This window comes from Calidris pugnax, unplaced genomic scaffold, assembly GCF_001431845.1.
Source record: "Calidris pugnax isolate Ruff unplaced genomic scaffold, ASM143184v1 scaffold14, whole genome shotgun sequence".
Lineage (NCBI taxonomy): Eukaryota > Metazoa > Chordata > Aves > Charadriiformes > Scolopacidae > Calidris > Calidris pugnax.
In genome coordinates this window covers 5,086,552-5,109,734 of record NW_015090793.1, presented here as the reverse complement: position 1 = coordinate 5,109,734, position 23,183 = coordinate 5,086,552, and the positions used below count along the sequence as shown (strand labels likewise).

The following is a 23,183-nucleotide window of genomic DNA, read 5'->3' as shown; positions in this document are numbered from 1 at the left end:
TTTCTCTTGTAAAAAGCTATTTTCCAGGAAAATATATTACCCAGGTTCTCTACAAAGACTGTCTTTCTGTACTTTACTCAAAATTGCTTACATTGAATCCTGGACTTGCAGCATGGGTAACGATTTGACACAAAAGTAAAGGTCATCAGATCGCTGCTGGCCTTACAGGAGGACTCACAATTTAAATAATATGTTTTTCTGGTTAAACAGGGCTGTGAATCTGTGCATGCACGTGGTTCTGTGTGCACATGAATTTGTGTAAACAGCTGGATATAAATTTATACTTATAGTTCTTGTTAATGTTGACATAATTATCCTATAAGGCTTTCCACAAATGAAGTATGTTACTTTTTAGACTTTTGTTTCTCTTTTTGTATGTAGTTTGAATAAGACAAATAGAACAGATGACTTCCACTTATTTTTTAAACTCTGCTGATATTCTTGTGCACTAAAGCATGTTTAAGAGGCTGAAGCAGTAGACCAAACCTCACTGCTGCATCTGTTAAAAACTGGTTGGTGGTTGTTTTTGCAGTTTCTTGCAGGCCTCTCTGTCAAGTTATAGGCTTGACATTTCTGTTGAAGAAATGAAAGTTTTCTCATTTGAGTAACAGGAGCTGACAGAAAACCTTTTTCCTAAATAAGTAAAATAATGTGCCTTCTATTTCCAGTGGCGAGCTTGGGAAAATGGAAGTCAAACCATTATCCTATGAGCAGACCGGTGCTCATCATGTAGCTTCCATGGGTTAGCGCTGGTACTGCTGTTCATGTAGGAATAGTTAGGGGGTTTCCACTTGCATAAAACTTGTGCATAAGTAATCTAAAATACAGTTTGTGATGATTCCAGATTCAGAGCTCTTTGCAAAAAAAACCCCAAAGATCTCCCACGCTTTTGGAGACAAATGTGATTTGTAACATCTGCTGGTACAAATGAAGGCTTTGATAATTTTTAATTTAGCATCTCTTCCTGCCCTGACCAGGAATATGAGGAATTAATTACCAACAGAACAGAACAATGTGGTGTGGCTGATACTTCTGTAAGATGTTCTTGAAGGACTTTATCATGGCAGAAGTGCTCTCGGTGATGGGAAAACACGCTGCCAGCATGTGCAGTGTTGGGGCATAACCGCTAGTGTGTTGTGTACGTACCTCTTTCTTTCCTACTCAGCAGGTTACTGCCAAATGCAACTACTACTTCAGTAGTTTTTATGGCGTTGTTCGTAAGTGTTATGGAACATTTTTATAGGCAAGTATTTGGCTGATGGAATTTCTCCAAGTTAACATGTGCTGTGGGATGGAGGGTTGGGGTTTAGAGGCATTTAATTGCCCAACAATGCAAATAGTTACCTGGATTTTAATAGCACTCCGACACCTAATGGTGGAAAATGCCAGTAGGTGTCTTTAGGCATCTAAATGTGTGTGAAAATCTGCCCCAAGAGTTGTTTTTAGCAAATAGCTTGGAAAAAATTCCCTGTTTTCCTCTCTGCTGTAAACAAAACAGTTTAAATTACTGCAGCTTGGAAAACTACACTCAAATTGTATTTGCATTATGAGTGATTAAATTTTTTTATGAGATACAGAAACATGCACCCCTTGGTAAGCACCTTTTCTATTTTCTCTAGGATAACACACATACTACTTCTAAAATGACCACAGGGAGAAGACACGGGGTTACTAGCCCCTCATTTCTGGTAAAATTATACATATTTTTTTTTTCAGATGAAAGCGCTGTTATATTTTTATGTCACCTTTTATCTGGGAAGCTACTCAGCTCTCATTCAGCCAGTCTTGCGAATGTTATTTTGCAATCTAGGTTGAAAGGAAATGATTTAACATCATGCAGCAGTAAGAGCAAACAAAAAAGAGTAAGGATGGAAGAATTAGAAGTTATTAAACGGAATTTGTAAGGAGTAGCTGTGTAAATGTGTGTCTTTTCAGCATAGGTGAGTAAAATAAGGGAAAAGTGCTATTTTTAAAGAATGTGGACCGGTTCTGATGAGTTCAGTTTTACGTTTTCCCTGAAAGATGATGGGCTTCAGGGCAGATTTACTTGGAGGCTTTGGACAGTGATGATCAAGTGGTTACAGATTAAAGCCAGTGCTGCTGTGGACTTTTTTTGAAAGGCTGGAATATAAGTGACAGGAAAATGCATGCAATTCACATCCTGGATTCCGATACAATAAATAGCTTTATAAGGGCAGGTATAGGAAAGTGCAACTGCCAAGCAAGCTTTGAGTTTAGTAAAAACTTTAGGGTAAGTGGAAGTTAACTTGAAAACTTACTTGCTTTCAAACAACTGTCTGCATCTAGAAATAATTCAGATTTATTATCCCACTGTGTACACAGAGGCGTATGTAACATCACCCTTTTACAGAAATAATAGGCGTCAACTTATTTGAGGAATGTGCAGTGGGGGGGTGGGATCAGAAAGCAGATTTAGCATGACACTAATTTGTCTCTACAGTACATTATATTGTTGTGAAATCCCTAAAAAAAAAAAAAAGGCAAAAAAAAAGCGCCCTAGCATCTGCTATTGTATAAGCTAAATTTTGCTCATCTGTGGGCTGAGCTGGCAATTTATGGATAGTTCATATACAGAAAATATAGCAGATTGCATGCTCGGAAGGGAATCTGGCCTTTGGATATCAGAGTTTTATTACGTAATGGATTGCTCGGATTCATCACACATTGGTGTCTCTGCTGCAGTTGGAAGATGTGCCCCGAGGCTGGCCTTTGGCTGCTGTCACACTCTTTGTCCTTTTACTGCCAGCAGTCAGCAGTCCTGGACACAAACTGGGAAGCACGGGAAGAAATCCTATGGGGAGTCTGGTGGAGAAGTAGGCAGGGGTGAGCAGAGACCTGGAAAGAAAGTTGTCCTTGTTGGCCAGCTGTTGTACTGACAGGAGGACAGCCTCAAGGTGACAAAAAAGTGTTTGAGTCTGTAAAATGTTGTGTTTGGACCAGTGCTGGAGACTGCTGGCTGGATTGTTGCTTCTGGTACAAAGTGTGGCTGTAGCAAGGGAGTGGGGTTTCCTGGTACGGGCTGATCCTTGGTCAAACAGAAGATGTGCTGGCACCCTCTCTAGCATTGGTTATTGCTGATGTCCACTCTGAGGAGGCAGACCACCATGCTCCATGCGTGACAGAGTGTGTCTCGTGGTCCTTGCAGTCTAGACCTTGGAGGGAATTTTCCTCTGTGTTTGTTTTTTCTCCTCTGTGGAAAGTCTATGAAAGCTTACTGTGTACGTTGGGTGAGGGACAGCGGGAGCTGGGCCCTGCTACAACACAGAGAGCACCCTGATGTGACATGAAGGTGCACCAAATTTTGCATTCAGCTAAGCCAGTGTTATTCACAATAGCTGGGAGATTTGCTAGGGATGGATCAGGTCTACTGAAAGCCCAGGAACTGGTCTTAGATGAATTTTTGCCATATTTGTGCTTTTCATGGTGAATGCATGATACTAGTGACCATAAGTGATAGTTGGGAGAAGGCGTATCACATCGTGTCTGGCCTTGGAAGTCCTGGGTGGGGTGGTGTTGAGATTTGCTGACACTAGATGCTCCCTCCAGCAGGTATCTCTGGCCAAGCCCTCCTTCACACTGACATTTAATGTTTGCTCCCTCTCGTTACTGTCCATCTGGTTGGGGAGCTGTCAAGGGGCAAGCTACACCCTGCAGCTGGCCACACCTTGGGTTTGGGCTGTGATGAGAATGTAACAGCATGGAGCTTGCCCTGAGCAGTGCAGGAAGAGCCAGAAGCAACTGGATAAAAGAAAACCTGGTGGCCAAGCAGCAAGGTTGTCAACATGAAAACAGCGAGCTACCTGCCCCTGCTCTCGGACTCCGCGGTGTCACTGGAAAGCTGTAAGTGTCAAAGCTGAATAGATTGAGTTGCTCCATTCCTTGGTTTGAAGGAGCTGAAGAGAATTCATGTTTATTTTCCCTGTACGCTTGTGGTTAAATACATTTACTCTGGTTTCTTCTGTAAGGTATGTGCTGCAGCGGTACTTTGATTTGGACTTCTGATTGACTGATTTGGGTATATTCTCTGGTTTTTTTCTTTCAAAAATTCTAGCATAGCTGTTTGTACAGCTGGCAAAAGAATGAGAAAGAAAGGAATTCCTAAGATTACCTCTGGAAAATCATGTTCTTATCCTGAATTAGTAGCTACTCATGAATGAAACCTTTGTCTCCGCAGGGGAATGAGGGCCAGTTTCACAAGACCTGAAACAATCGATCAGTGCTAAGGGTTTAGTGACACCAGCAAACTGAGTCTAAGACATACGTGTCCCATGTAGGTTGTGGTAATTTGCTGCTTGAAGATGGGCTCAGGGAAGGGTAATCAAGTATTCCAGGCCACACTTACCTGTGTGGAAGGTGTTCAGACTGTTGGAATTTTCTGTAAGAGTCTGTATCAGAGAGGGGAAAACGTTATAGCAACGCATCTGCCGTAGAGGCTGTTCCTTATTTGTCCTGGTAGAATGAAGCGATTGGAGCTCCTCTACAAGCATATAGGACATAGCATTTATTTTAAGAAAGACTTGGTTGTTTTTGTTGTATTTAATGCCTTGAGCATTTATTTCCCTCTCATTTCTACACCCAACCTGTTTAATAAATAAAATCTATCCTACGTGAAATCACTGACACGTTTATTTAAATTGAGGTTCTTTTTCAGGGCAGAATTTGACAGACTGTATAAAGCTTAAAATTAAAATGTTCTGATCCTTTTTTTTTGTTTCCTAAGAAATGCAGTTCTTTCCTCCTTCTTTTGCTCCTACTTTTGTATTTCAAATTGTTTCTTAGAGTGGTTTGAAAAACTGGGTAATTTGAATAATTACAAAAGGATCAGATAAAATACCAGCTAAGGAAGAAGAGAAGGTTTAACCATTGCTTAAAAGCTGCTAGTTCTTTCTTATTCAGAGGTCTCTTCCATGCAGTCTCATCTATAAACTCCATTATTCACTTTCCATTAGGTACAGGACTCTGGGCATATTTCATTTATACCTTTTTTCTTGGCTTTGAATTTTTGTTGCTATTTACAGAAACAAAGAAATGGTGACTCAAGCTATTTTTTAGTCTCAAAGACTACCCACTCTTGTTATTTTGGCCACATGAATTGTCTTCGGAGGCTTAAAATTTATAATAATTAACTGACCCATACATATATTGATGTGCGGAAGGCACAGACTATAGAAATGGGTGAAATCAGACTTTAAAACTCACCAGCCTGTGCAATGTCCTGGCATCTGAAGAAGCAGGGAAGGCCCCAAAGAGAACTTGACAGGAACAGATACTGTTCCTAATGTCTCCTCTCCGCCGGTGCAGACCCTAACTCAGTTACAGACTATTTTGGGGGGAGCTGGATTCAGGGGCAGCAACCGCTGCTGTTTAGTATGTTTTCTTCTCTAGATTTGTGTGAATAATCTTTGGGCCTGACAACTCATTAACAACTGTGTCAAGTAAGTAGAGGTGACTGTACTGACTCCAGTCTCTACCCTTTGCCACTGACGACCTGTGACTTGTTCCTAATTTGAAAGTACTGCGACATGTAAATATTTTGCCAGTCTCTTGTACTTTGAAGCCCTTGCCAAGCGTTCTCTCTGCTGGAGTCTACCTGGCCTTTGAGCCCAATTACTGTCATGGTGTGGTGGGTAAAGACACAGCACAGCCACCACCACATGGTACAGCCAACACAGAATCACAGAATCACAGAATCTTCTAGGTTGGAGGGGACCTTAAAGATCATCTTGTCCAACCATCAACCTAACTGACAAAAATAGACACCCACACAACAAACGAGGAGCATCATCACTAAACCATACCTCCCAGCACTACATCAACCCGTCTTTTGAACACCTCCAGGGATGGTGCCTCAACCACCTCCCTGGGCAGCCCATTCCAATGCCTGATAACCCTTTCAGTGAAAAATTTTTTCCTAATATCCTAATATCCAGCCTGGCACAACTTGAGGCCATTTCCTCTTGTCCTGTTGCCTGTGACTTGAGAAAAGAGACCGACCCCTGCCTCTCTACACCCTCCTTTCAGGTAGTTGTAGAGAGCAATAAGGTCTCCCCTCAGCCTCCTCTTCTCCAGGCTGAATAACCCCAGCTCCCTCAGCCTCTCCTCATAAGACTTATTCTCCAGACCCCTCACCATCTTTGTCACCCTTCTCTGGACCCGCTCCAGCACCTCAATGTCTTTTTTATGGTAGGGGGCCCAAAACTGGACACAGTACTCAAGGTGAGTTTACAGAGCAGCTCTGCACTTGGAGACAGCCATCATGATCTGACCCTGGTTATGTGTTCTGTGAATCCAGCCTCCCCTGCTAATCCACAATTCCTCAGACATTCATCAAAAAGCACGTCCTTTCTGCTATGCCCTCCTGTGCCAACCAAAGGGGACATAAACCATGAACTATATGAATGGAACCATCTCTAAGATGACTTCTAATTAATGGCAGCCTCTGTTTCTCATGATGGACTGATTCTCTGGAATATAAACAACTGTTAGCTTACATTAAAATAAAAAAAAAAGCTTGTTGCTGCAAAGATATTCAGAATCTCCAAGTAAGACTGCTACCATAGTTTTGGTACAGATCACTTGCACATACCGAAATAGTCTTTACGAACAGAATCATACTACTTTTAACCCACCATGGACCCAGGAACTGCATAAATCATTCACAGAGTGGCTGATTCTGACCTTTCAGTACCTTTTCAGTATTTCTCATGATAGAGGTACTGCAAGTGAGGCTCGAGGACAGCCTCCTCATGCAGCACAGTACCGTGCTGCAATATGTGAGTGACAGAGCCACTTAACCATGCAGCTGTAATGATTTACCTTCACTGGACCTCTGCCTTAACCTTCTTTCTGGAACAGTTTCATGTGAAACACTCCTTAGAAACAAAGGGTCAGTGTTATTATTATAGAAAGTTTCAACCCAGATGGCTAATGTTTGCTAAAGTGCTGGTGCAAAACAGAAAAATCTGGTCTCAAAAGGGAAAGATAATCATCTTTACTGGGGATTGTACTGGAATACATGCTCAAAGGGAAGCTGCTGCAGGGAGCTTTCTTGCCTATTCAGAACATAGAGAACATGGTGCAAAACTATCCCTCCTGTCCTAAAAACTGAAGTGTGAGCAAACTTTAGTTTAAAGGAATAAGCAACATACACAAAACCCAGCTCTGGTCACTTCTCACTAAATAAGAGGGAAGACAAAAAGAAAAAAAAGCCTCACCAGTATCTTCTTTTGTTTTTTTTAATGACTAAGTATGACAAAATCAAGCAACCATAAGCAAGATAATTGTACACATACATTCAGCAACTACAGATGTGTTAGTCTATAACTAAAATTGTGTGAATTGACCTCAATACCTGTTCCCTCCTTACTCTTCCTCCCCCTCTCACATGAAAGATTCATATACAGTGCAGCTCTGAGCCACTGCTCAAAGTCAGTAGAAATATCTGCGTTACCGTCAGTAGGAAATGAATTAGGCCAGGCATTGCAATAAAAGACTTTTCTGGCCTCTGTTTTAACTTCCTGTACCTCAGTGTTTGCTTTCATTGATCAGATTACCTTTCCTGACCAGCAGACTAGTACTTTTCTTACTAGCAGGAATCCTTTGACAGTTGACATATTTTTCCTTTTGACATGACTGCTTATTTCAAAGGCTGTTACTTGATTCAGATGTAAGATTTACATCATCCAAGATATACAACTTAAATTTAGAAACTAATCATCTAATTTGATAGTGCAAATACAAAACTGGCAATTAAGTGGACCAAAAAACCCATTTCTCACAGGATAACCCTGCTCAATCCTTACTGTATCAGAAGGACTCCTTGGTAAATCCTGTTCAAAAAAACCACATTTTCTGTTTTGTGTTAACAGATTGATCCCATGAAGGAGAACAATTTTTTATAATTCATTGTGTTGAAGACCTTGAGAGATTCTGCTGGACAAGTCTTGCAAGTGTTTCTTTACCTAGCATGAAAACAAAACACAGCAAAAACAAATTTTAGTAAGACAATGAATTATCAATATCATACAATCAGATTTTGCTATGGGTATATGTGACAACAGGAAGAGCTGAGACAAGGCAAGACTCAGGCATTTTAGAATTAGTTCTATAAAAAACAATTATGCATCTCTTGTACTAAACATGGAGCACATGGAGCCTTAAATTCCCCCTCTGGAAGTCATTCAACTTGCATGGAAAATCAGCACTGGATAATCTACATACCCTCTGCTACCGAGTTAAACTTTCAACATGTATGTACACTGGACTTGTACAGACCTTATATCCTAGTTCTTTTGTCTTTTCTTCCAGCATGGCATATTTCTCTTTGTTTCTGTTCAGATGATCCTTATCTCCAGTTCCTTCTACATGCTTCAGTTTCTGGTGTGAAATCTCTAATTGTTTCTGATAATGATGATGTTTTTCAATTTTTGCTTCAAAGTGTTTCAGCTCCTCCTAAGACAAAAAACACAAACAGCTTCACAGGATTTTCTTTCCAAAGTTTCCTCTATCTTTTCTTGCCAGGACATACCTAATGCTATTTTACTAAGTCAAGCACAGACAGCTTTTTCATTTCCCTGCTTTTTAAGAATGTCTGGACAACACATTATCAACACTGCCCAGACACCAAATTTTGAAGGCAAGTGCTGAAAATGTCCCACTGCAGATTCCTCAAAGGGAGACTGCTGATGGCTGTGAGGTGCTAGAAGATAACAGGAGTGAGTACCAAATAAAAAGTTATACATAAGAATAGTGGACTGAGGGCACGGAGACAGACAATTTTTAAGAGAAGCTTCCTTTCAAAATCAGGTCCTGGATTCTCAATTTTCTGCTCAGACTTAAACATCTTCTGGGTTTGCAGTCTGCTATGATGAATTTGAAATAGGGTGAATTAATTAACAAACAAAAGGACCTCTTAGTTTGTCCCAAAGACAGTGGCTGGACTAACTGTGGTGGTGTTCAGGGGCCTCAGATAATTCCGTACACTGCAAAGGGGACCAAAGAATGCATAATGTCTCTACCCACCAAAGCATGTTATGTTTTGCTACTTCAAATTATAAATTTCCGTAAATTCCATTTTTCCACATCTTAGGACATGTCCTCTGTAAAGAGGATATGAACAGTTCAAACTGTTATAGCACAGTTCGATGCACTGCATCCAGAAAAACTCAGACAAACCCTACGGTTATAGCACAGTTCGATGCACTGCATCCAGACAAACCCTACAGTGAAATCCCTTTGTTTGACAGAGCCCACTTAATTCTGGTCACTGGAGTGTTTCAGTCCCAGTGGTTGACAAAATGCCTCTCACCTCAAGACAATTAAAAAAAATATACATAAAAATCCATCATCCTAATAGATCTTCAGTTTTTAAAGCAAAGGGGTTTTGTCTTCAACATTTCTGACATGAAAATAGTTTCCTTTTGCTGTAGGACATACTCCATTCAGGATCTCAGTTTGGGGTTTTACTGCCCTGGTAAATCATTTTAGCTGCTCCTTTCAGATGATGTACCAGCTGAGCAGCACTTACATTTTTCATTATGAAACCTTTATGAAGGTTGGCAGGGTGGCTAGTCAGGAGAAGACACAATTTCATGAAGAAGCCCTGAACAGTTACTTCTCCAGACCATCAAACAAAATCTATTCTGATAAACAGGTAGAGTCAGATGAAAAAAACCCTCTATTATCTCAATGCCATTTGAATTAAAGAAACCCACAGGAAATAATTTCTATAATATTTCCTTGAAAAGCTGTCTTTACCTGGGTACATTTAGATCAGTTCCACACAGTCCCACCACAGGAAGTTAGTGGTGCAAGAGGTGGGCATGAGAGGGAAATTGCTGGGTATACAGAGTACACTGCTTCCCAAAGAAGTAATTACCTTAATACATTGGGTAGAAGAGGGAAACAAACAAGTAGGGCCTAATCTTTTAAAGATTTAAAATATGCAACACTTGCTTTCACAGGATTCAGAATTTTCATTTTGCTGATTAAACAGAACCATGCATACAGCTAGTTATATACATGTTTGTATATCTGAAATACAAAGAAAGCAGCATGACTCTTTTTTATGGTGCCTGCAGAGCAATACAAAAGTGGCTGCACTCAGAGTAACATTGAGTGTTTCTCATATGGAAAGGTATTTTCCCAGGTAGAGATCTAATTGGAATTCTACTTACTCGAAAAGATTCAAGTTCTTTCTCAGTGAAATTGGCGGATTTGGCCATGTCCCACAAATCAATCACTCTCGGTTCTTCAAATTCTAAACAAACACATACAACTACATGAAAATCTGGACACAATGCTTTTATACCCAGCTTCTATTAAAGACATGCATGCTTTCTCACTTACATACACACAGATATATCAAGCACTATGTTACTAACAGGTATACTATCTAGATGAAAAGGAAGAAAAATCCAATTACTTAACTTAAAACTCCAGTATAGCTGTAGCAAGTATTTTTTAAAAAGTAAAAAAACCACCCTAGTAACTGAATAACTGCATTACTTGCCCTGCATGTGGTCTCTGCCCTCCTGGGGCCAAAGGCTTAATATCCCTTCTCATGTGGGCACGGAAGACACAACTATCCTCTTTACAGATTGTCCCTTCCATTAGGCTTCTAGCGTTGGTTTCTAAATAGAACAGGCTGGCTGTATCTCTTCAGCCCATTGTGGTCACACCATGTACTGTGACTACATCTTACTACTTGCCCACTGATTTTTCAGTTTTTAAAAATGAAATTAATCCCAAGTAAGCATAAAATCCACTGTATCATACCACTGGTTGCATCATATCCCTGGTGACTGACTTTACGCAAACGCTCAAACCCCTGATTGATGCTTCGTAGCTTCTCTTTGAGTTCTCTGTGTTTGTTGTGCAAGATTTCCTCTTTCACCAGGTTCTCTTCAGACGGGTTGATAACATTTTTGTGGATATCTGTTGAAGAAGAAAAGTGTTATTGACTGTGGGCCAAATCCTGTTAGGTCAAAAGCTCTAGAAATCCTCCAGATTTGAGGTGAATAAAAGATAAGTTCTTAGCATTTGAGCTGAGTGTAAATAAAGCATCCACACCACACAAGAGGCAGTAATTCCTTTTGCAGGTCAATACTAAAGATCAATGCCCCTAACTGCTCTGGAGGGTGATATTACAGAAATGTCTTTTAACTCCTACTGGCCACCAGCCAAGATTTTAATAAGGAAATGTTCATATTTTCCTAGGTTAGCAATATCCCAAGGAATTGGGATAGGGATGGTTGATGAGTCCTGTGCCCTCTTCCCTGAGTATTTCATGAACCAATCAGGACATCTGATGTTGAAATGACTTCTAGCAGCTTCCAGCTTGGACTCTACAATGCAAACATCAAACTGCCTATAAGCTTTAGAATACTTTGGCTGTAACAATTTTAGCTAGGATTAGTATAGCAAACTGTTTTCAGATCCTCAGTGCTTTAATATGCCTCAGGCTCAGTGCCCAAGATATTAAAGTATATCCTCTTGGGCTCCCAGCTGCTGAGATAAAACATGCATGTTCCCTAGACTTTAGGACCACATTTTGCAGCAGAAGATCCACACATGCTGCATAATTTCCAGTAACATACTATGGCCACCATTGCTAATCTGATGGTATCTTACCCGCTGCAAACGCAGGCCGAAACAGAAAACTGAAATGGCAACATTTTCACTAGCTGGCAAGAGTTTTGGGCAGCTAATGCAGAATTAAACCCAGCAAGCATTTGGAAATGTGAGCTACTGCAAGCTGTTTTGACAGAAACTCTGACTTCAGGAGTTTCAAAGAAACTTGGTACGAATGGAGGCAACGTGCAGAGAAAAGATTTGTACTGCTCTCGAAACATCAGAGAAATCTTCAGGCACCTTCTGTTCTGCTCACAGTCTCCAGCAGAATATTGTATTCATGGATCTTTTCTTTGTGATGCTTAAATTCTCTCCAAAGCTTATCCAATTCCTCATCAGAGAACTTCCCAGAGGTCTTGGCCTGAAAGAAACATGAGCTCATTGTACTTTCCAGGCCAAGTGCTTTTTAGTGCACTCAACTGCCAGACTTCTTTCTACTTCCCACCACATTTAGAAAATTATGAAGTCCAGCTTTTCCTTAAGATCTTTTGTTTTAAATCCCTTTCTATTAGTATGAGGTCAGCATTTAGCCATTGATGGATATGGTGGCTATAATCATGTCAAAGGGAAGTTTGCTTCAGACTTACAAAGCTAGACTTGCTATGGACTACACAGTGAAAAGCGTCTGTCATTTCTACTCTATGGGGAAAAAAAAAATTAATACAGAAATAAGGGCCATGGAGCTCCATAGGCAACTGTAAGGGGACTGTTTGCATGAGGGGTGCAGCTTAGTATTAAGCACAGTCTTTACGTAATCTTACTCTACTGGTGTAGAGTGAAGATTTTATCCTGTTGGGTACTTACTCTGCAGTGATTTGTTCCTTACTGAACTACTTTTTAGCAACTAGGGAAGCACTGGTCAGACAGCTGGAGCAGTATCCACAAATCTGGCGACTTACTTGCTGCAATGCATGATCAAAAGTGAATGTCTTTGATACCTATTCAGCCTCAACCCTTTTTTTGCTGAGGGAATGTTTCTATCTAACACACTTTACTGTTCCCCCAAGCACACGACATCACGTCCTTTGACAGAGATGTACCTGGTTACAGTAACATTTTAAAACCCAGAAAAGCTGCTTCTCTGCTTTACTACCACTGTGCTAGACTGGTGTAAGAATTCTTTGCTTTACCTGACTACTTGTTTCTTAAAATTTCAATTGTTTAAATTTTTGAAGATTATGTCTTTACCAGTTTTAACTGCCCAGACTCACAGTGGTACACTTTCTACTTTTTATGCATTAATGCAAATCCTGGAAATACCCCTTTTATATCAGGTTGGGAAACTCTTTATTTAACACCCCCCACTATACATTTCACTTTTAAACAGTCTATGAAATGGTTCTATTTTAAATGCACCTTTTTAAAAAAACCCAGAAACAGCAATAAGAAAAACACCATAGGTATACTACCACAGAGTGTAATAGTCACACAACAGGAAATCAAGAGTTCAGTGAAATCTGAGGAAAAACTCTGTTTGTCCTCAGTGGACCCAGGATCCCACCCTCCATGCAGACTGATTCGCATGTTTTCTTTGGCAAGGAGAACCTGCCACCCCTGGTGACCTGGATGGAGGTGGGGTGCCCTCAGGGCACAAAGGTGTGAGCTACAGAGCACAGCAGCTTGGCCACTACTTGAAAGCAGAGTAGTAAAGCTATTCAACTCCAACTCTGGGGCCTCTCAGATGACACAGACAATAGTTCAATGAAGAAACACTGATTTCCTGCACTACAGATCCTGGAAACCTTACTCACCTTGCTCCATAGTTTTTCCAGTCTTGGATCATCCAGTGTATCACTTTCTGTACCATCTTTAATGTAGTTGGTATCAACCAGTTGAGAGTCCTTCTTTCCATTCATTCCATATTTAGTCATAATGACTGCAAAGGAATAGAAGATACAAAAACATTAGAACCAACTATGGATGTATAGAAGATGAGAGATTGGCTACACCCCTGACTTGCAGAGCCAGATTTTGCAGCTCACAGTGGAAAAGGTAACAGTTTAATACACCGAGGTCCCAGGTTTAGTGACATCTTCTGAAACCATCAGGAGCAAAGGAATCTGTTAGCCTCCTGCAGCTCCCTACTGACCTCCAAAGAATTTGTGTGTGCTCTGTGTCTGGAAAGATAACCTGTTACTTAATGGTTCAAACACAAACATAAGTGTCTAAACATGCACGTCTCTGATGCAAAGTTTATACTCCTTCTGCAAAGATATACCTTACCATTAAAGCTGTGTCCAAGTTTGGCGTCTTTCAAAGATACACCTTACCATTCAAGTTGCGTCTGAGTTTGGCTTCCTTCTCTCCATCTTCATCTAGCCCTTCAGCCTTCAGTTTTTTCCAGCTTAGCTCATCCTTCTCTTGTAATTTTAGATCACTGTGCAACTCTGCAAGTTTCACAGCAGAGAGATGAAGCTAACAAGAACAGAGAAAAGCTGCATTCAGTTATATGGAGTCACCTCTTGCTGCAGTGTTACCTCAGAAGCCAGTATGGATGTGTAGCCAGTATGGATGTGTAGCCAGTATGGATGTGTAGCCAGTATAACACAGCATTTTTTTATTTTACTCTAATGCTATGTATCCATCTGAATTTAAGGACCTTCACGTATGAGCCACTGCACATATAACATCTCTTGCCTACGAACATGGCTCTGTCCCCAGCGTACTAGTGCTAACAGAAGAGTGATCATGCAGCCTTCTCTCTCAGCTCGTCAGCTACTTGGACAACAGCAAAATTACCTAAGGGCTAAAACTTTGTGTCTTTCTTCAGTGTTCCTTCAAGTAATATTTAAACGGCATTGTTCTCCCACTTTTAACAGGACCACCTTCTAAAAATGATGCTACCTTAAAACCAGTACCAATAACAAAGAATGTAAAAAATTAATTAAACAGGTAAGGCTCCACATCACTTTACTAACAACAGTCAAATGTTAGAATAACTAACTAGAGGTGAAAAGACAAGTTTAATGATTAAATACAAGCACCAAGTTTCTTACATTCACTCTTTATACTGCCTGAACACTAACATCCAAGACAGGTACCTAGCAATTTTGCAAATGAGTGCTAGAAATCTGTGAAACATTACAGTAATTAAGTTGTTTGCCTGGCTACAATCATTACCTGCAATATCATTACCTCCACCCTTGCTTCTGAAAGGGTTTTTTACTACAAGTTATTAGGTGTAACATACCCTAGATTCTGGAGCCCACTGGTGCTCTGGGATGGCCAAGAAGCCCTGATAACAAGCAATGCTAGAACTACATGAATGGCAACAGCAGAGTCAACTCTTAGAGACTACCAGGCCAAACCACAGACCTAGTGAAACCCACACTTGTCATTGGTTCAAGTAACTACAGAATTGGAGTCTGACTAAGAAGGACTCTTGTATTAAAATAACTTTTCAAAGTTTTTATACAAAACATATACCAATGAAAAAAGATGAAACCCTCCCTTCTTCCTCCCTCAGGGAAACAGGAAGAAATTATGGCTTTCCAGCTCCTGGCTCCCACTCAGTAACGTTTTCGGGCTTTCTGGAGGACTGCTCATCCAGCTCTTTGTTGCAATGCTGAATTGCACCATCATCTTTATGTAAAAGATGATACATAGTCCTTATGTAACAAAAGAACTCCTTATTTTCAGTACTATGTCTACCACTACCAAAATGAAGGAAAGAGAGTGCAGCATTGGCACATACAAAAATTTCAAAGTAGGTCTAACACACAGGCTTAGTTTTCCCTCTTATTCCAGACCTTGCACAGACATACTGAAAAATCACTTTCTAAAATGCAGGCTGGGTGTCACTTGTACACAAAAGTGAAATTTAGATGGGGCAAATTTAGTTCAAGTAGGTGTTGCCTCTCTAAAATCTGGCTCATCCATACAGAGTTTACTAAAGCTTAGTTCTTTATTCTGACAGAGTTAGCTTTGTTTTACATTTTAGCATCTTAACATAGATGACGTAAAGCATCTCAAATTTCAATTCCAGAACATCCAGGTATGAAAATAAAAAAGTCTGTAAATGGAAAAATACGAGGAAACTGACAAAACTATCATAGTTTATTTCTAGTTTCCATGTTGGTTCTTCTTCAGCTCTCAGTTCACAGCTGGAGTTTCATTGCCACACACTGCCCAATCCCCCATCTCATCCCTCTCCCATTGAGGGAAAGAGTATTTTTGTTATCTTCTTTTGGCACGTTGGGTAGGCAGTATCATGGCAGCAGCTCTATTTTTTGACTAAACTCAGGGATGTCCTGCCTCCAATTCAATCGCTCAGGCTAAGGAATGCCTATCCAGGATACAGGAAATCCATGATGAATATTAACCATATTCCTTTGCCTGAACCTTTACCAGCCATGACTCTAACATCCATGCTCCACAATATCCAGGGCATGAATATAGGTGTGCAGTGCGCTCCTCACCTCCTGTTGGAGCAGTCCTACTTTGCTGTAATTAATTTTTTTTTACTGTATTTTCACTTTAATTAAACATTTTTTTAGCTCAGAGCGAGAGAAACTCAAGTATCACTGTCAAAATTAAAGCTCTTATCTGGGAATGGTGATAACCATTTGCTGCTCCACTTGCGTGTGACTTTAACACTTGGTATAAATGAAATATCATAGGTGACATAACCACCAAGGTGGAGGGTTTCTTACTCTGCTGCGCAGTGCAAAGGAGGAACTACGGCCCCTGCCTTCAGACAGGACAGGACGAGAGCATCCCACCTCTTAAGAAAAGGGCTAAAACATTCCACCAGCAAGTACAGGAGCCAGTCTCACACACTCCACACTCTCTTCCACTTTCTGGGCATGTTTAACTGCTGGATTTTAACATGGGAAGATCAACACTTCCCATGACACAGGTGCACACGGCAGGAGAGGGGAAAAGAGACACCTCTGGGTGTCTCTTACACAGCACCGCTGTTCCCAGCCGCCTGGGGATCCGCAGAGCCCCCAGGGAGCGGGGCTGTGGGGGTCCCGCTCTGAGCCCCGCCAGGAGCAGCCAGGCCTGAAAACCAAACCAGAGCCACGGCGGCCCGGAGGCCCAACACCCAGCCGGGGGCCTGGGGAGGCGACGCCGGGCCCGGCCGGCTCTGCTTTCCCTCACACACCAGCCCCCCGCTCCAGCCGCCGCCCGGGCCGCGCCTCACATCTCCTGCGGCGGCTGACCGGGAATGAGTGTCCGAAATGGCCAAGCCCGACCCTGGGTGCCCGCTCAGAGCTCTGCCAGAGCACCCCCTCAGAGCGCCGCCATCGCCCCCGCTTCTCCCGCACCGCCTCACTCACCCGCTGCGCCTTCTCCCAGACCTGGTTCAGCTTCACCACCCGGAACTCCCCGGCCTCCCGCCGCTTGCCGCCGGCGGCCGCCAAACCCTCGTTCGCCTCCCGGGAGTATTTGCTGGCCTGGGCGCCAGCGGCAAGGAGGAGCGCGGCACCAAGAGCCGCCAGAGCCCGCGGCGCCGCCATGTCGCGCTGGACGGGGAACTACAAATCCCAGAATGCCGTGCGGCCGGCCGCCCTCAGGCCCCCGGATATCCGCGTGCGACGTGCGCACCCTCGTCGGCGAGGGAAAGGAATGTTTATGTAGGAATATAGGGCTGAAAATCCGATTTAGGTCGAAAATCTGGTGTCTGGGCAGTGTGAGACGAATTAGGTTTGGGCTGTTCCTCTTCAAGTGACTCCGTGTCACCCTCCTCGGTGTTCGCCCCGCAGAATGTGGAAATACCCTGGATGTGGTGGTTTTTGTGAGCGGGGTTTTTTTGCAGCCTGTAGGGAGTTAAGCGAACCCTGTCCTGCAGTCAGTGTGGCCTTCAGCGAGGTGTTGCTGTCGGCTCTGCGAGGGAGAGGGGACATGATGGCCCTAAACACCACCCCTTTGATCAAACAAAGTTTTTGAGATCCTGGCGTAATGTTCAAGAGTGTACAGAAAAAGAAAAGGCAGCTCAGGAAGGGTGGGAGGCAAGAATGGGGACCAGTTCCCCAGTACTCCCTGCGAGGGGAAGAAGAAGAATGTCCTCCTTTGGAGGTGGTAGTGGAGGATGCTTCTACCCAGGACAGCACATAGGGTTTGATGGTGTGGGGAGAAGAAGGACTGGGGCAAATGTAAAAATTAGTAGATTGGGTTGTTTTCAAGGGGTGACCTAGAGGAACGGCCCCAAGGCTGATGGTCTGTGCTGAGAAGTACAGCTCTTGGGCAGGTGTGCTCCATCCTGCATGTCACCACCCTCCTTTCACAGAACTTCCTCAAGTGGGCAGCCATGAAGTTCAGTAGGCAATGGGAAGCCTTTGGAGGCGATTCAGTCAAGCTGGATTAATAAAAAAACCATGATGCAGTGAAAACACCCAATATTTAATCCAGGGTTGGCATATATCTTCCCTCGTTTTTAAAAAATCTGCTCGAATTGAATGTTGCTGTGAAAGAAGCGTAGGAGGTGCATAACACGCTCCCTGTGGGTGTTTCTGAGGGGAAGGTGATGAAGAAAGCTGTTCCTTCTCTTGTCTTCTTGATGAATCCTCTTTTGCACACTGCAGAGCTTGTGTAGTACAAGGTCTTTGGCATAGTTGGGAATTTCTGTGTAGAGTTTTGTTTAGCGAGGCAGTGGTGGGGTTACTTTCCTGAGCCCAGCAGATGATGGAGGCTAAGGTTTGCTTCATAAATTCACCTCAGATCTCACGTGTGACCTTGAGCAAATTAAAGCATAGCGCTGTAGTACTGTCAACACCAAGCCTTCATGCATTATAAATCAGTCCTATGAAAACAAATAGGTTGCCTAAACTATAATGAGATTTCAGAGAAAATGTCTTGGGGAGGATTTTTACTGGACTCTCGTTTTTGCCTTGTAAGCAATATAAACATCTTGTCTTTTCTCCTCCACAATTTCCAAAGTCAATGCAGAGATTCACAGTCATATGAAGCTAGAAGCTGTTGCTATAAGACTAAATTGCAGAAGTGGGCAAAAGTATTGCAGCATACATTGCACTGAAGAGCAATTGAAGTGAGCATTGAAGTATACATTGAAATATAGCGAAATGATGAGGGGAAGAAGAAGGCCATCAGCCTTACCCAAGTCTTGGTATCGTTCTATATGTCCTGGCCCAAGTGCTTCGCTCCCACAAGTAAAAAACAAAATAACTGGAATTCTGTGTAGAGACTTTTGGATTTACGTTGGTATTGATGAGGCCAAACTCATCATAGAGTGCATCTTAGTGTAAATAAGAAACATGCAGCAGGAGGTAATGGGAAATCAATTCCATTGTTTCCCTTTCCCATGAACTTTGGGTCTAATTCTCCTGTCATTTGTCCTTAGCGCAGTTGAAAAGCAGCTCAGCTGAATCCCTGAAACTGTCTTAAAACTGACATAAGCAGTGAATGTGTTAAGCTGTTGTGGACTGTATTGTTTGCATTGCTCCAGAGGGTTGTAGCTGAGTTGATGGACCATTGTGTTTTGTGTATTCATTTTTGTTATCCTTATTAAAAAAATAAACATTAAGAAAACAGGATGCAGACCACATTAAGAAGTCTTTCTTCTGCCCTCTGCTCACTTGAAAAACAAAATTAGAGAAATTTGGAAAAAGGATGGCATTGCAAAGCAGTAAAAAGATCAGAGAAAGTCTTAGTTAAAAGAAAGACAGAAGAAAGTTTAATGGCACTTATGGAACAGTGCAGGATTTCTGGTAGAATAAAAGAGAGGAGGACTTTGAAGCTTATGTTCAGAGGCTTGAATGTGATTTAAATTGCATTCTTCTGAGTACAGTGTGTCAGGACATCTTTTCCTTTAGGAGTCAGTGCAAGAGCTGGACCAGCTGCTTCTTGCTTCAGTTTTAACAAAACTAGTTCACCATTAAATTTGTGTCTTCATGTATTCTATATACATCTAAAATTTTTTGTGAGCAATAGAAACTCCCCAGCGTTTCATAGAATCGTAGAATCGTTTGGGTTGAAAGGGACCTTAAAGATCATCTAGTTCCAGCACTCTTGCCACATGCAGGGACACCTTCCATAGACCAGGTTTCAAATACTCTCTTACAGAGCTCTGGAAATGAGAGCAGTTTTGTGGCCTTTTCTCATCTCCATCTTATGTCCCAGCAATGCGGTCTGCAGGCTGAGCCTTGTCAGCAAAATGCAGGGCAGCAAAGTGCAGGCCCTGAGAAACAGGCAACCCTCAGGTGAGGTGTCAGTGTCACCCCACAGGGACGTCTGGGTCACGCTGTGGGGCAGGAGCTGAGCCTGGAGAAGCACTGTGCGAGCTGCCATGGGGCCAAGGCTGCCCTCCCCAGGGGCAAGCAATGACACCAGGGTGTGGGGAGGGCACGGGGGTCCCCGTGGGTCCCTTCTCTCATGTTGGGGCTTCAGCAGGGACTTCAGAGACACCCAGAGGGCTTGATAATCCAAAGGCTTTATTTAGGCATCAAAACTCTTGGCTTCTCATGAACAGGCATGTTGATATGTTTTAAATTGTTTTTGTATTTTCTCTTTCTTAGCAAACAAAATTCCATTTAACAAATGTATGTCAATTAGAATAAATTTTCCCGTTGAAGAAGGATGCAGCTCAAGCATTCTGTTGCACGTCTGCTGCTGGGGGCCGAGCCCACTGCGCTGGGTTGGCAGTGGGGAAGGGTCAGTACTCCTGCATCTCTAAGTACTTCAGATGCTCCTGCACCCAGGGCGCCTGGGGATTTGCACACAATGTCTTCCCCTTCTTGGTGACCAGGCTGCCGGGAGAAAAACAACGTTGGGGCAGTCAGCCCAGACAATGAGATGCTGCGTCTTGGTGGCAGCATCCCAGGTGTCCCTGGTTGTGCCCCCTTGCCCCTCACAGCCACCCTCGGACACACTTGGGGTGCAGCCCCAACCGACCGTCCCACCCCGACCCCCGGCAGTGTTTGGTACTCACATCACTGCTGGCTGGGAGCACTGGCTGCTGGTGGTGTAGGCAGAGGCGAGGAGTCTGCGTGGGATGGGGGTTCGCAGGAATGAGAAGCAGCAGGGGGTGGGGATGGTGCCTGTGGGGACAGAGAGACCACCCCAGTGAGACCCCACACTGTGGCAGAGGCTCTGCCTGAGCCTCCCAGGGGATTCACCATCACCCGTGCTGTATCCCCCCTGGGACACCCCCTGGAAGCCTCCATCCCTGAGGCTGAATCCCAGCTCTGGTGATGACCACCAGCTCCTTGCCCTGCCCATGGACATGAGGGACTGTCAGTGGGGACAGGGCTGTCTCCCGGGGAGGGACAGCAAACCTGGCTTTTGGGAGGATGCAGCAACGCGGGAGTCATCAAGCTGGGCCTCGGCTGGGGAGCAGATGGCCACGAGGAGCAGAGTGGCCAGGGCGACTGCAGGGACCTTCATGGTGCTGCGGGGGCTGAGGAAGATGCTAGTGAGGCTGGAGCTGGGGCAGCTGCAGGGATGTCCTCTGCACGATGCTCAGCCCCTGCTGCCGCTGCCCTCCGTTTATTCCCTGGCTGCTGGGTGGGCACAGGGTTTCGGGAAAAGCAAATGAGGGAAATTATGCAAGGGTCGCCTAGTTTCGCTGAGCTGGAGATGGCAAGGAAACCACAGAAGGGAAAGCGCCAGCCCTGGGGCTGCAACTTTCAGATTCAAGAGAGAACAAGTCCTGTGAGAAACAGCTGAGGGAACTGAGGTTGTTTAGTCTGGAGAAAAGGGGGCTCAGACAGGACCTTAGTGCCTTGCCTGAAAGGAGGTTGTAGTGGGGTGGCTTTCTGTCTCTTTTCCCAGGTAACCAGTGATAGGATGAGAAGAAATGGTCTCAGGTTGTGCCACGGGAGGTTTAGATTGGATATTAGGAAAAATGTCTTCACTAAAAGGGTTGTCAAGCATTGCCCAGGGAATTGGTTGAGTCACTGTCCCTGGAGACGTTTAAAAGATGTGTAGATGTGCTACTTAGGGAGATAGTTTAGTGGTGGATTTGGCAGTGTTACGTTAATGGTTGGACTTGATGATCTTAAGGGTCTTTTCCAACCGAAATGATCCTATCATTTTACTTTGTGACTCCATGATGCTCTGGGGGCCAAGGGAACCATGAGTGGGGCTGGAGCTGGGGTGGCTGCAGAGCTGTTCTCCACACGATGCCCGGCCCCTGTTACTGCTGCCCCCTTTTTGTCCCCCAGTTTGAAGGAAAGAAAATGAGTGCATCATACCAAGAAAATTATGTTGGCATCACCTAGTTTTGCTGAGCTGGAGAAGGCAGAAGGGGAAGTTACTTATCAAGAGCCAGTCTGGGGCACGAAGCTCCATGCCAGAGCTCCGAGAAAAATCAGGGCAAGGCCAGAAAAAGGAAAAAAAAGAAGGAAGTAGCAAGTTTTGCAGCTTTCTTTCTGAGTGTGCACTGGCAGGAGTGTTTGAGAATTACAATATATCCAAATCATAAATTTGTATTTTCCTAAATGTTTAACTAGACAACAGCGCAAGCCAAAGCCTGAGCTAGGTGACCCATAACTGTTCCAAAATTTATTTAATTACTGTAATATAATATACCTTTGTCTCTGCTGATAACATCCAACAGCAACAAATTATGCCCTACTACTCCTCTTTAAGCTAACACAAGTTGTAAACCACCACTGATAATCTCCTTAAACACCCCCTTTCTTGTCTGTCCTGGTAAAAAGAAGGGCATGTCCACTTGTCTTTTGGTTCTAATGTAAATGAACGTAGAACATTTTTATGTAGGGAAGGCAAATAATTTTGAAACTCCATTATCTGTTTTTTTGGGTTTTTTTTAATTTGTTTGTTTGTTTGTTTGTAGGCTGCTTTTGAGGTCAGGCTCCCTTTTAGTTAAGATAGAAACTATCCTTTGACTGACCTTTTATCTTCATTGAGATTATATAATAAATAGATCCTTTGTGCTTATCTAAATTGGACAAGTGTGTCCACTTTGACTGACCTTTTATCTTCATTGAGATTGAGACAACTATAAAAACAATAATAATTGGCTCTTGGCCGTAATACATTTGTGTAGCTATAGTCCCATTCAGGAAGATTTACTACAAAAGTCAATGAAAGTTTGAGAATGACAAGAATTTATGAATCTTAAATTTCTTGATTAAGATTAATTATTGGGCAACTATTACACCTATGCTATAACTATCTTTTCCTCATTTAAAAGAAGATTAATCTAGATTCCAACACTATTTAGTGCTTTAGTAAATTAACCACATCATAGCAGATATCTTGGACAAGTCAGTCAAAGACTAACTTCCTTCCTTATCCATTTGGAAGATAAACATTAGTATAATGCCTTTTTAAAGAAGATAGGAGCAAACAAGAAAGATAATCTCATGTACTGTTTAATTTAAAAGTTTCCCGAGTTATAGATATCTGTACAGTTGCTCTCATGTATGAAGTCAAGCATTTTCTACTTTCTGGTTGTTTTTTTTTTAACTTTGGTTTTCTTTTTTTTTTTAGCAGCCTGCCCTATACCTATTAAAACCTCACAACATTATGATAGAGAAGATTAATCTAGATTCCAACACTATTTAGTGCTTTAGTAAATTAACTACATCATAGCAGATATCTCG

At 42.8% G+C, this 23,183-nt stretch overlaps 2 protein-coding genes across 2 annotated transcripts; both read right to left on the bottom strand.

Annotated features, from left to right (window-relative positions):
- Positions 1-7,240: 7,240 nt before the first annotated feature.
- Positions 7,241-17,153, bottom strand: LRPAP1 (LDL receptor related protein associated protein 1). The gene is made up of 8 exons (XM_014936111.1): positions 16,935-17,153; positions 13,923-14,067; positions 13,404-13,528; positions 11,893-12,013; positions 10,798-10,956; positions 10,197-10,279; positions 8,296-8,472; positions 7,241-7,982 (listed from the first exon to the last, which is right to left on the bottom strand). The coding sequence occupies exons 1-8, from the start codon at positions 17,112-17,114 to the stop codon at positions 7,917-7,919; spliced, it is 1,056 nt and encodes a 351-aa protein (XP_014791597.1). The 5' UTR covers positions 17,115-17,153; the 3' UTR covers positions 7,241-7,916.
- A 2,873-nt stretch (positions 17,154-20,026) lies between these two features.
- On the bottom strand, positions 20,027-21,106 carry LOC106902924 (C-C motif chemokine 5-like). The gene is made up of 3 exons (XM_014966761.1): positions 20,889-21,106; positions 20,543-20,651; positions 20,027-20,360 (listed from the first exon to the last, which is right to left on the bottom strand). The coding sequence occupies exons 1-3, from the start codon at positions 20,995-20,997 to the stop codon at positions 20,267-20,269; spliced, it is 312 nt and encodes a 103-aa protein (XP_014822247.1). The 5' UTR covers positions 20,998-21,106; the 3' UTR covers positions 20,027-20,266.
- Between the last annotated feature and the right edge of the window lie 2,077 nt (positions 21,107-23,183).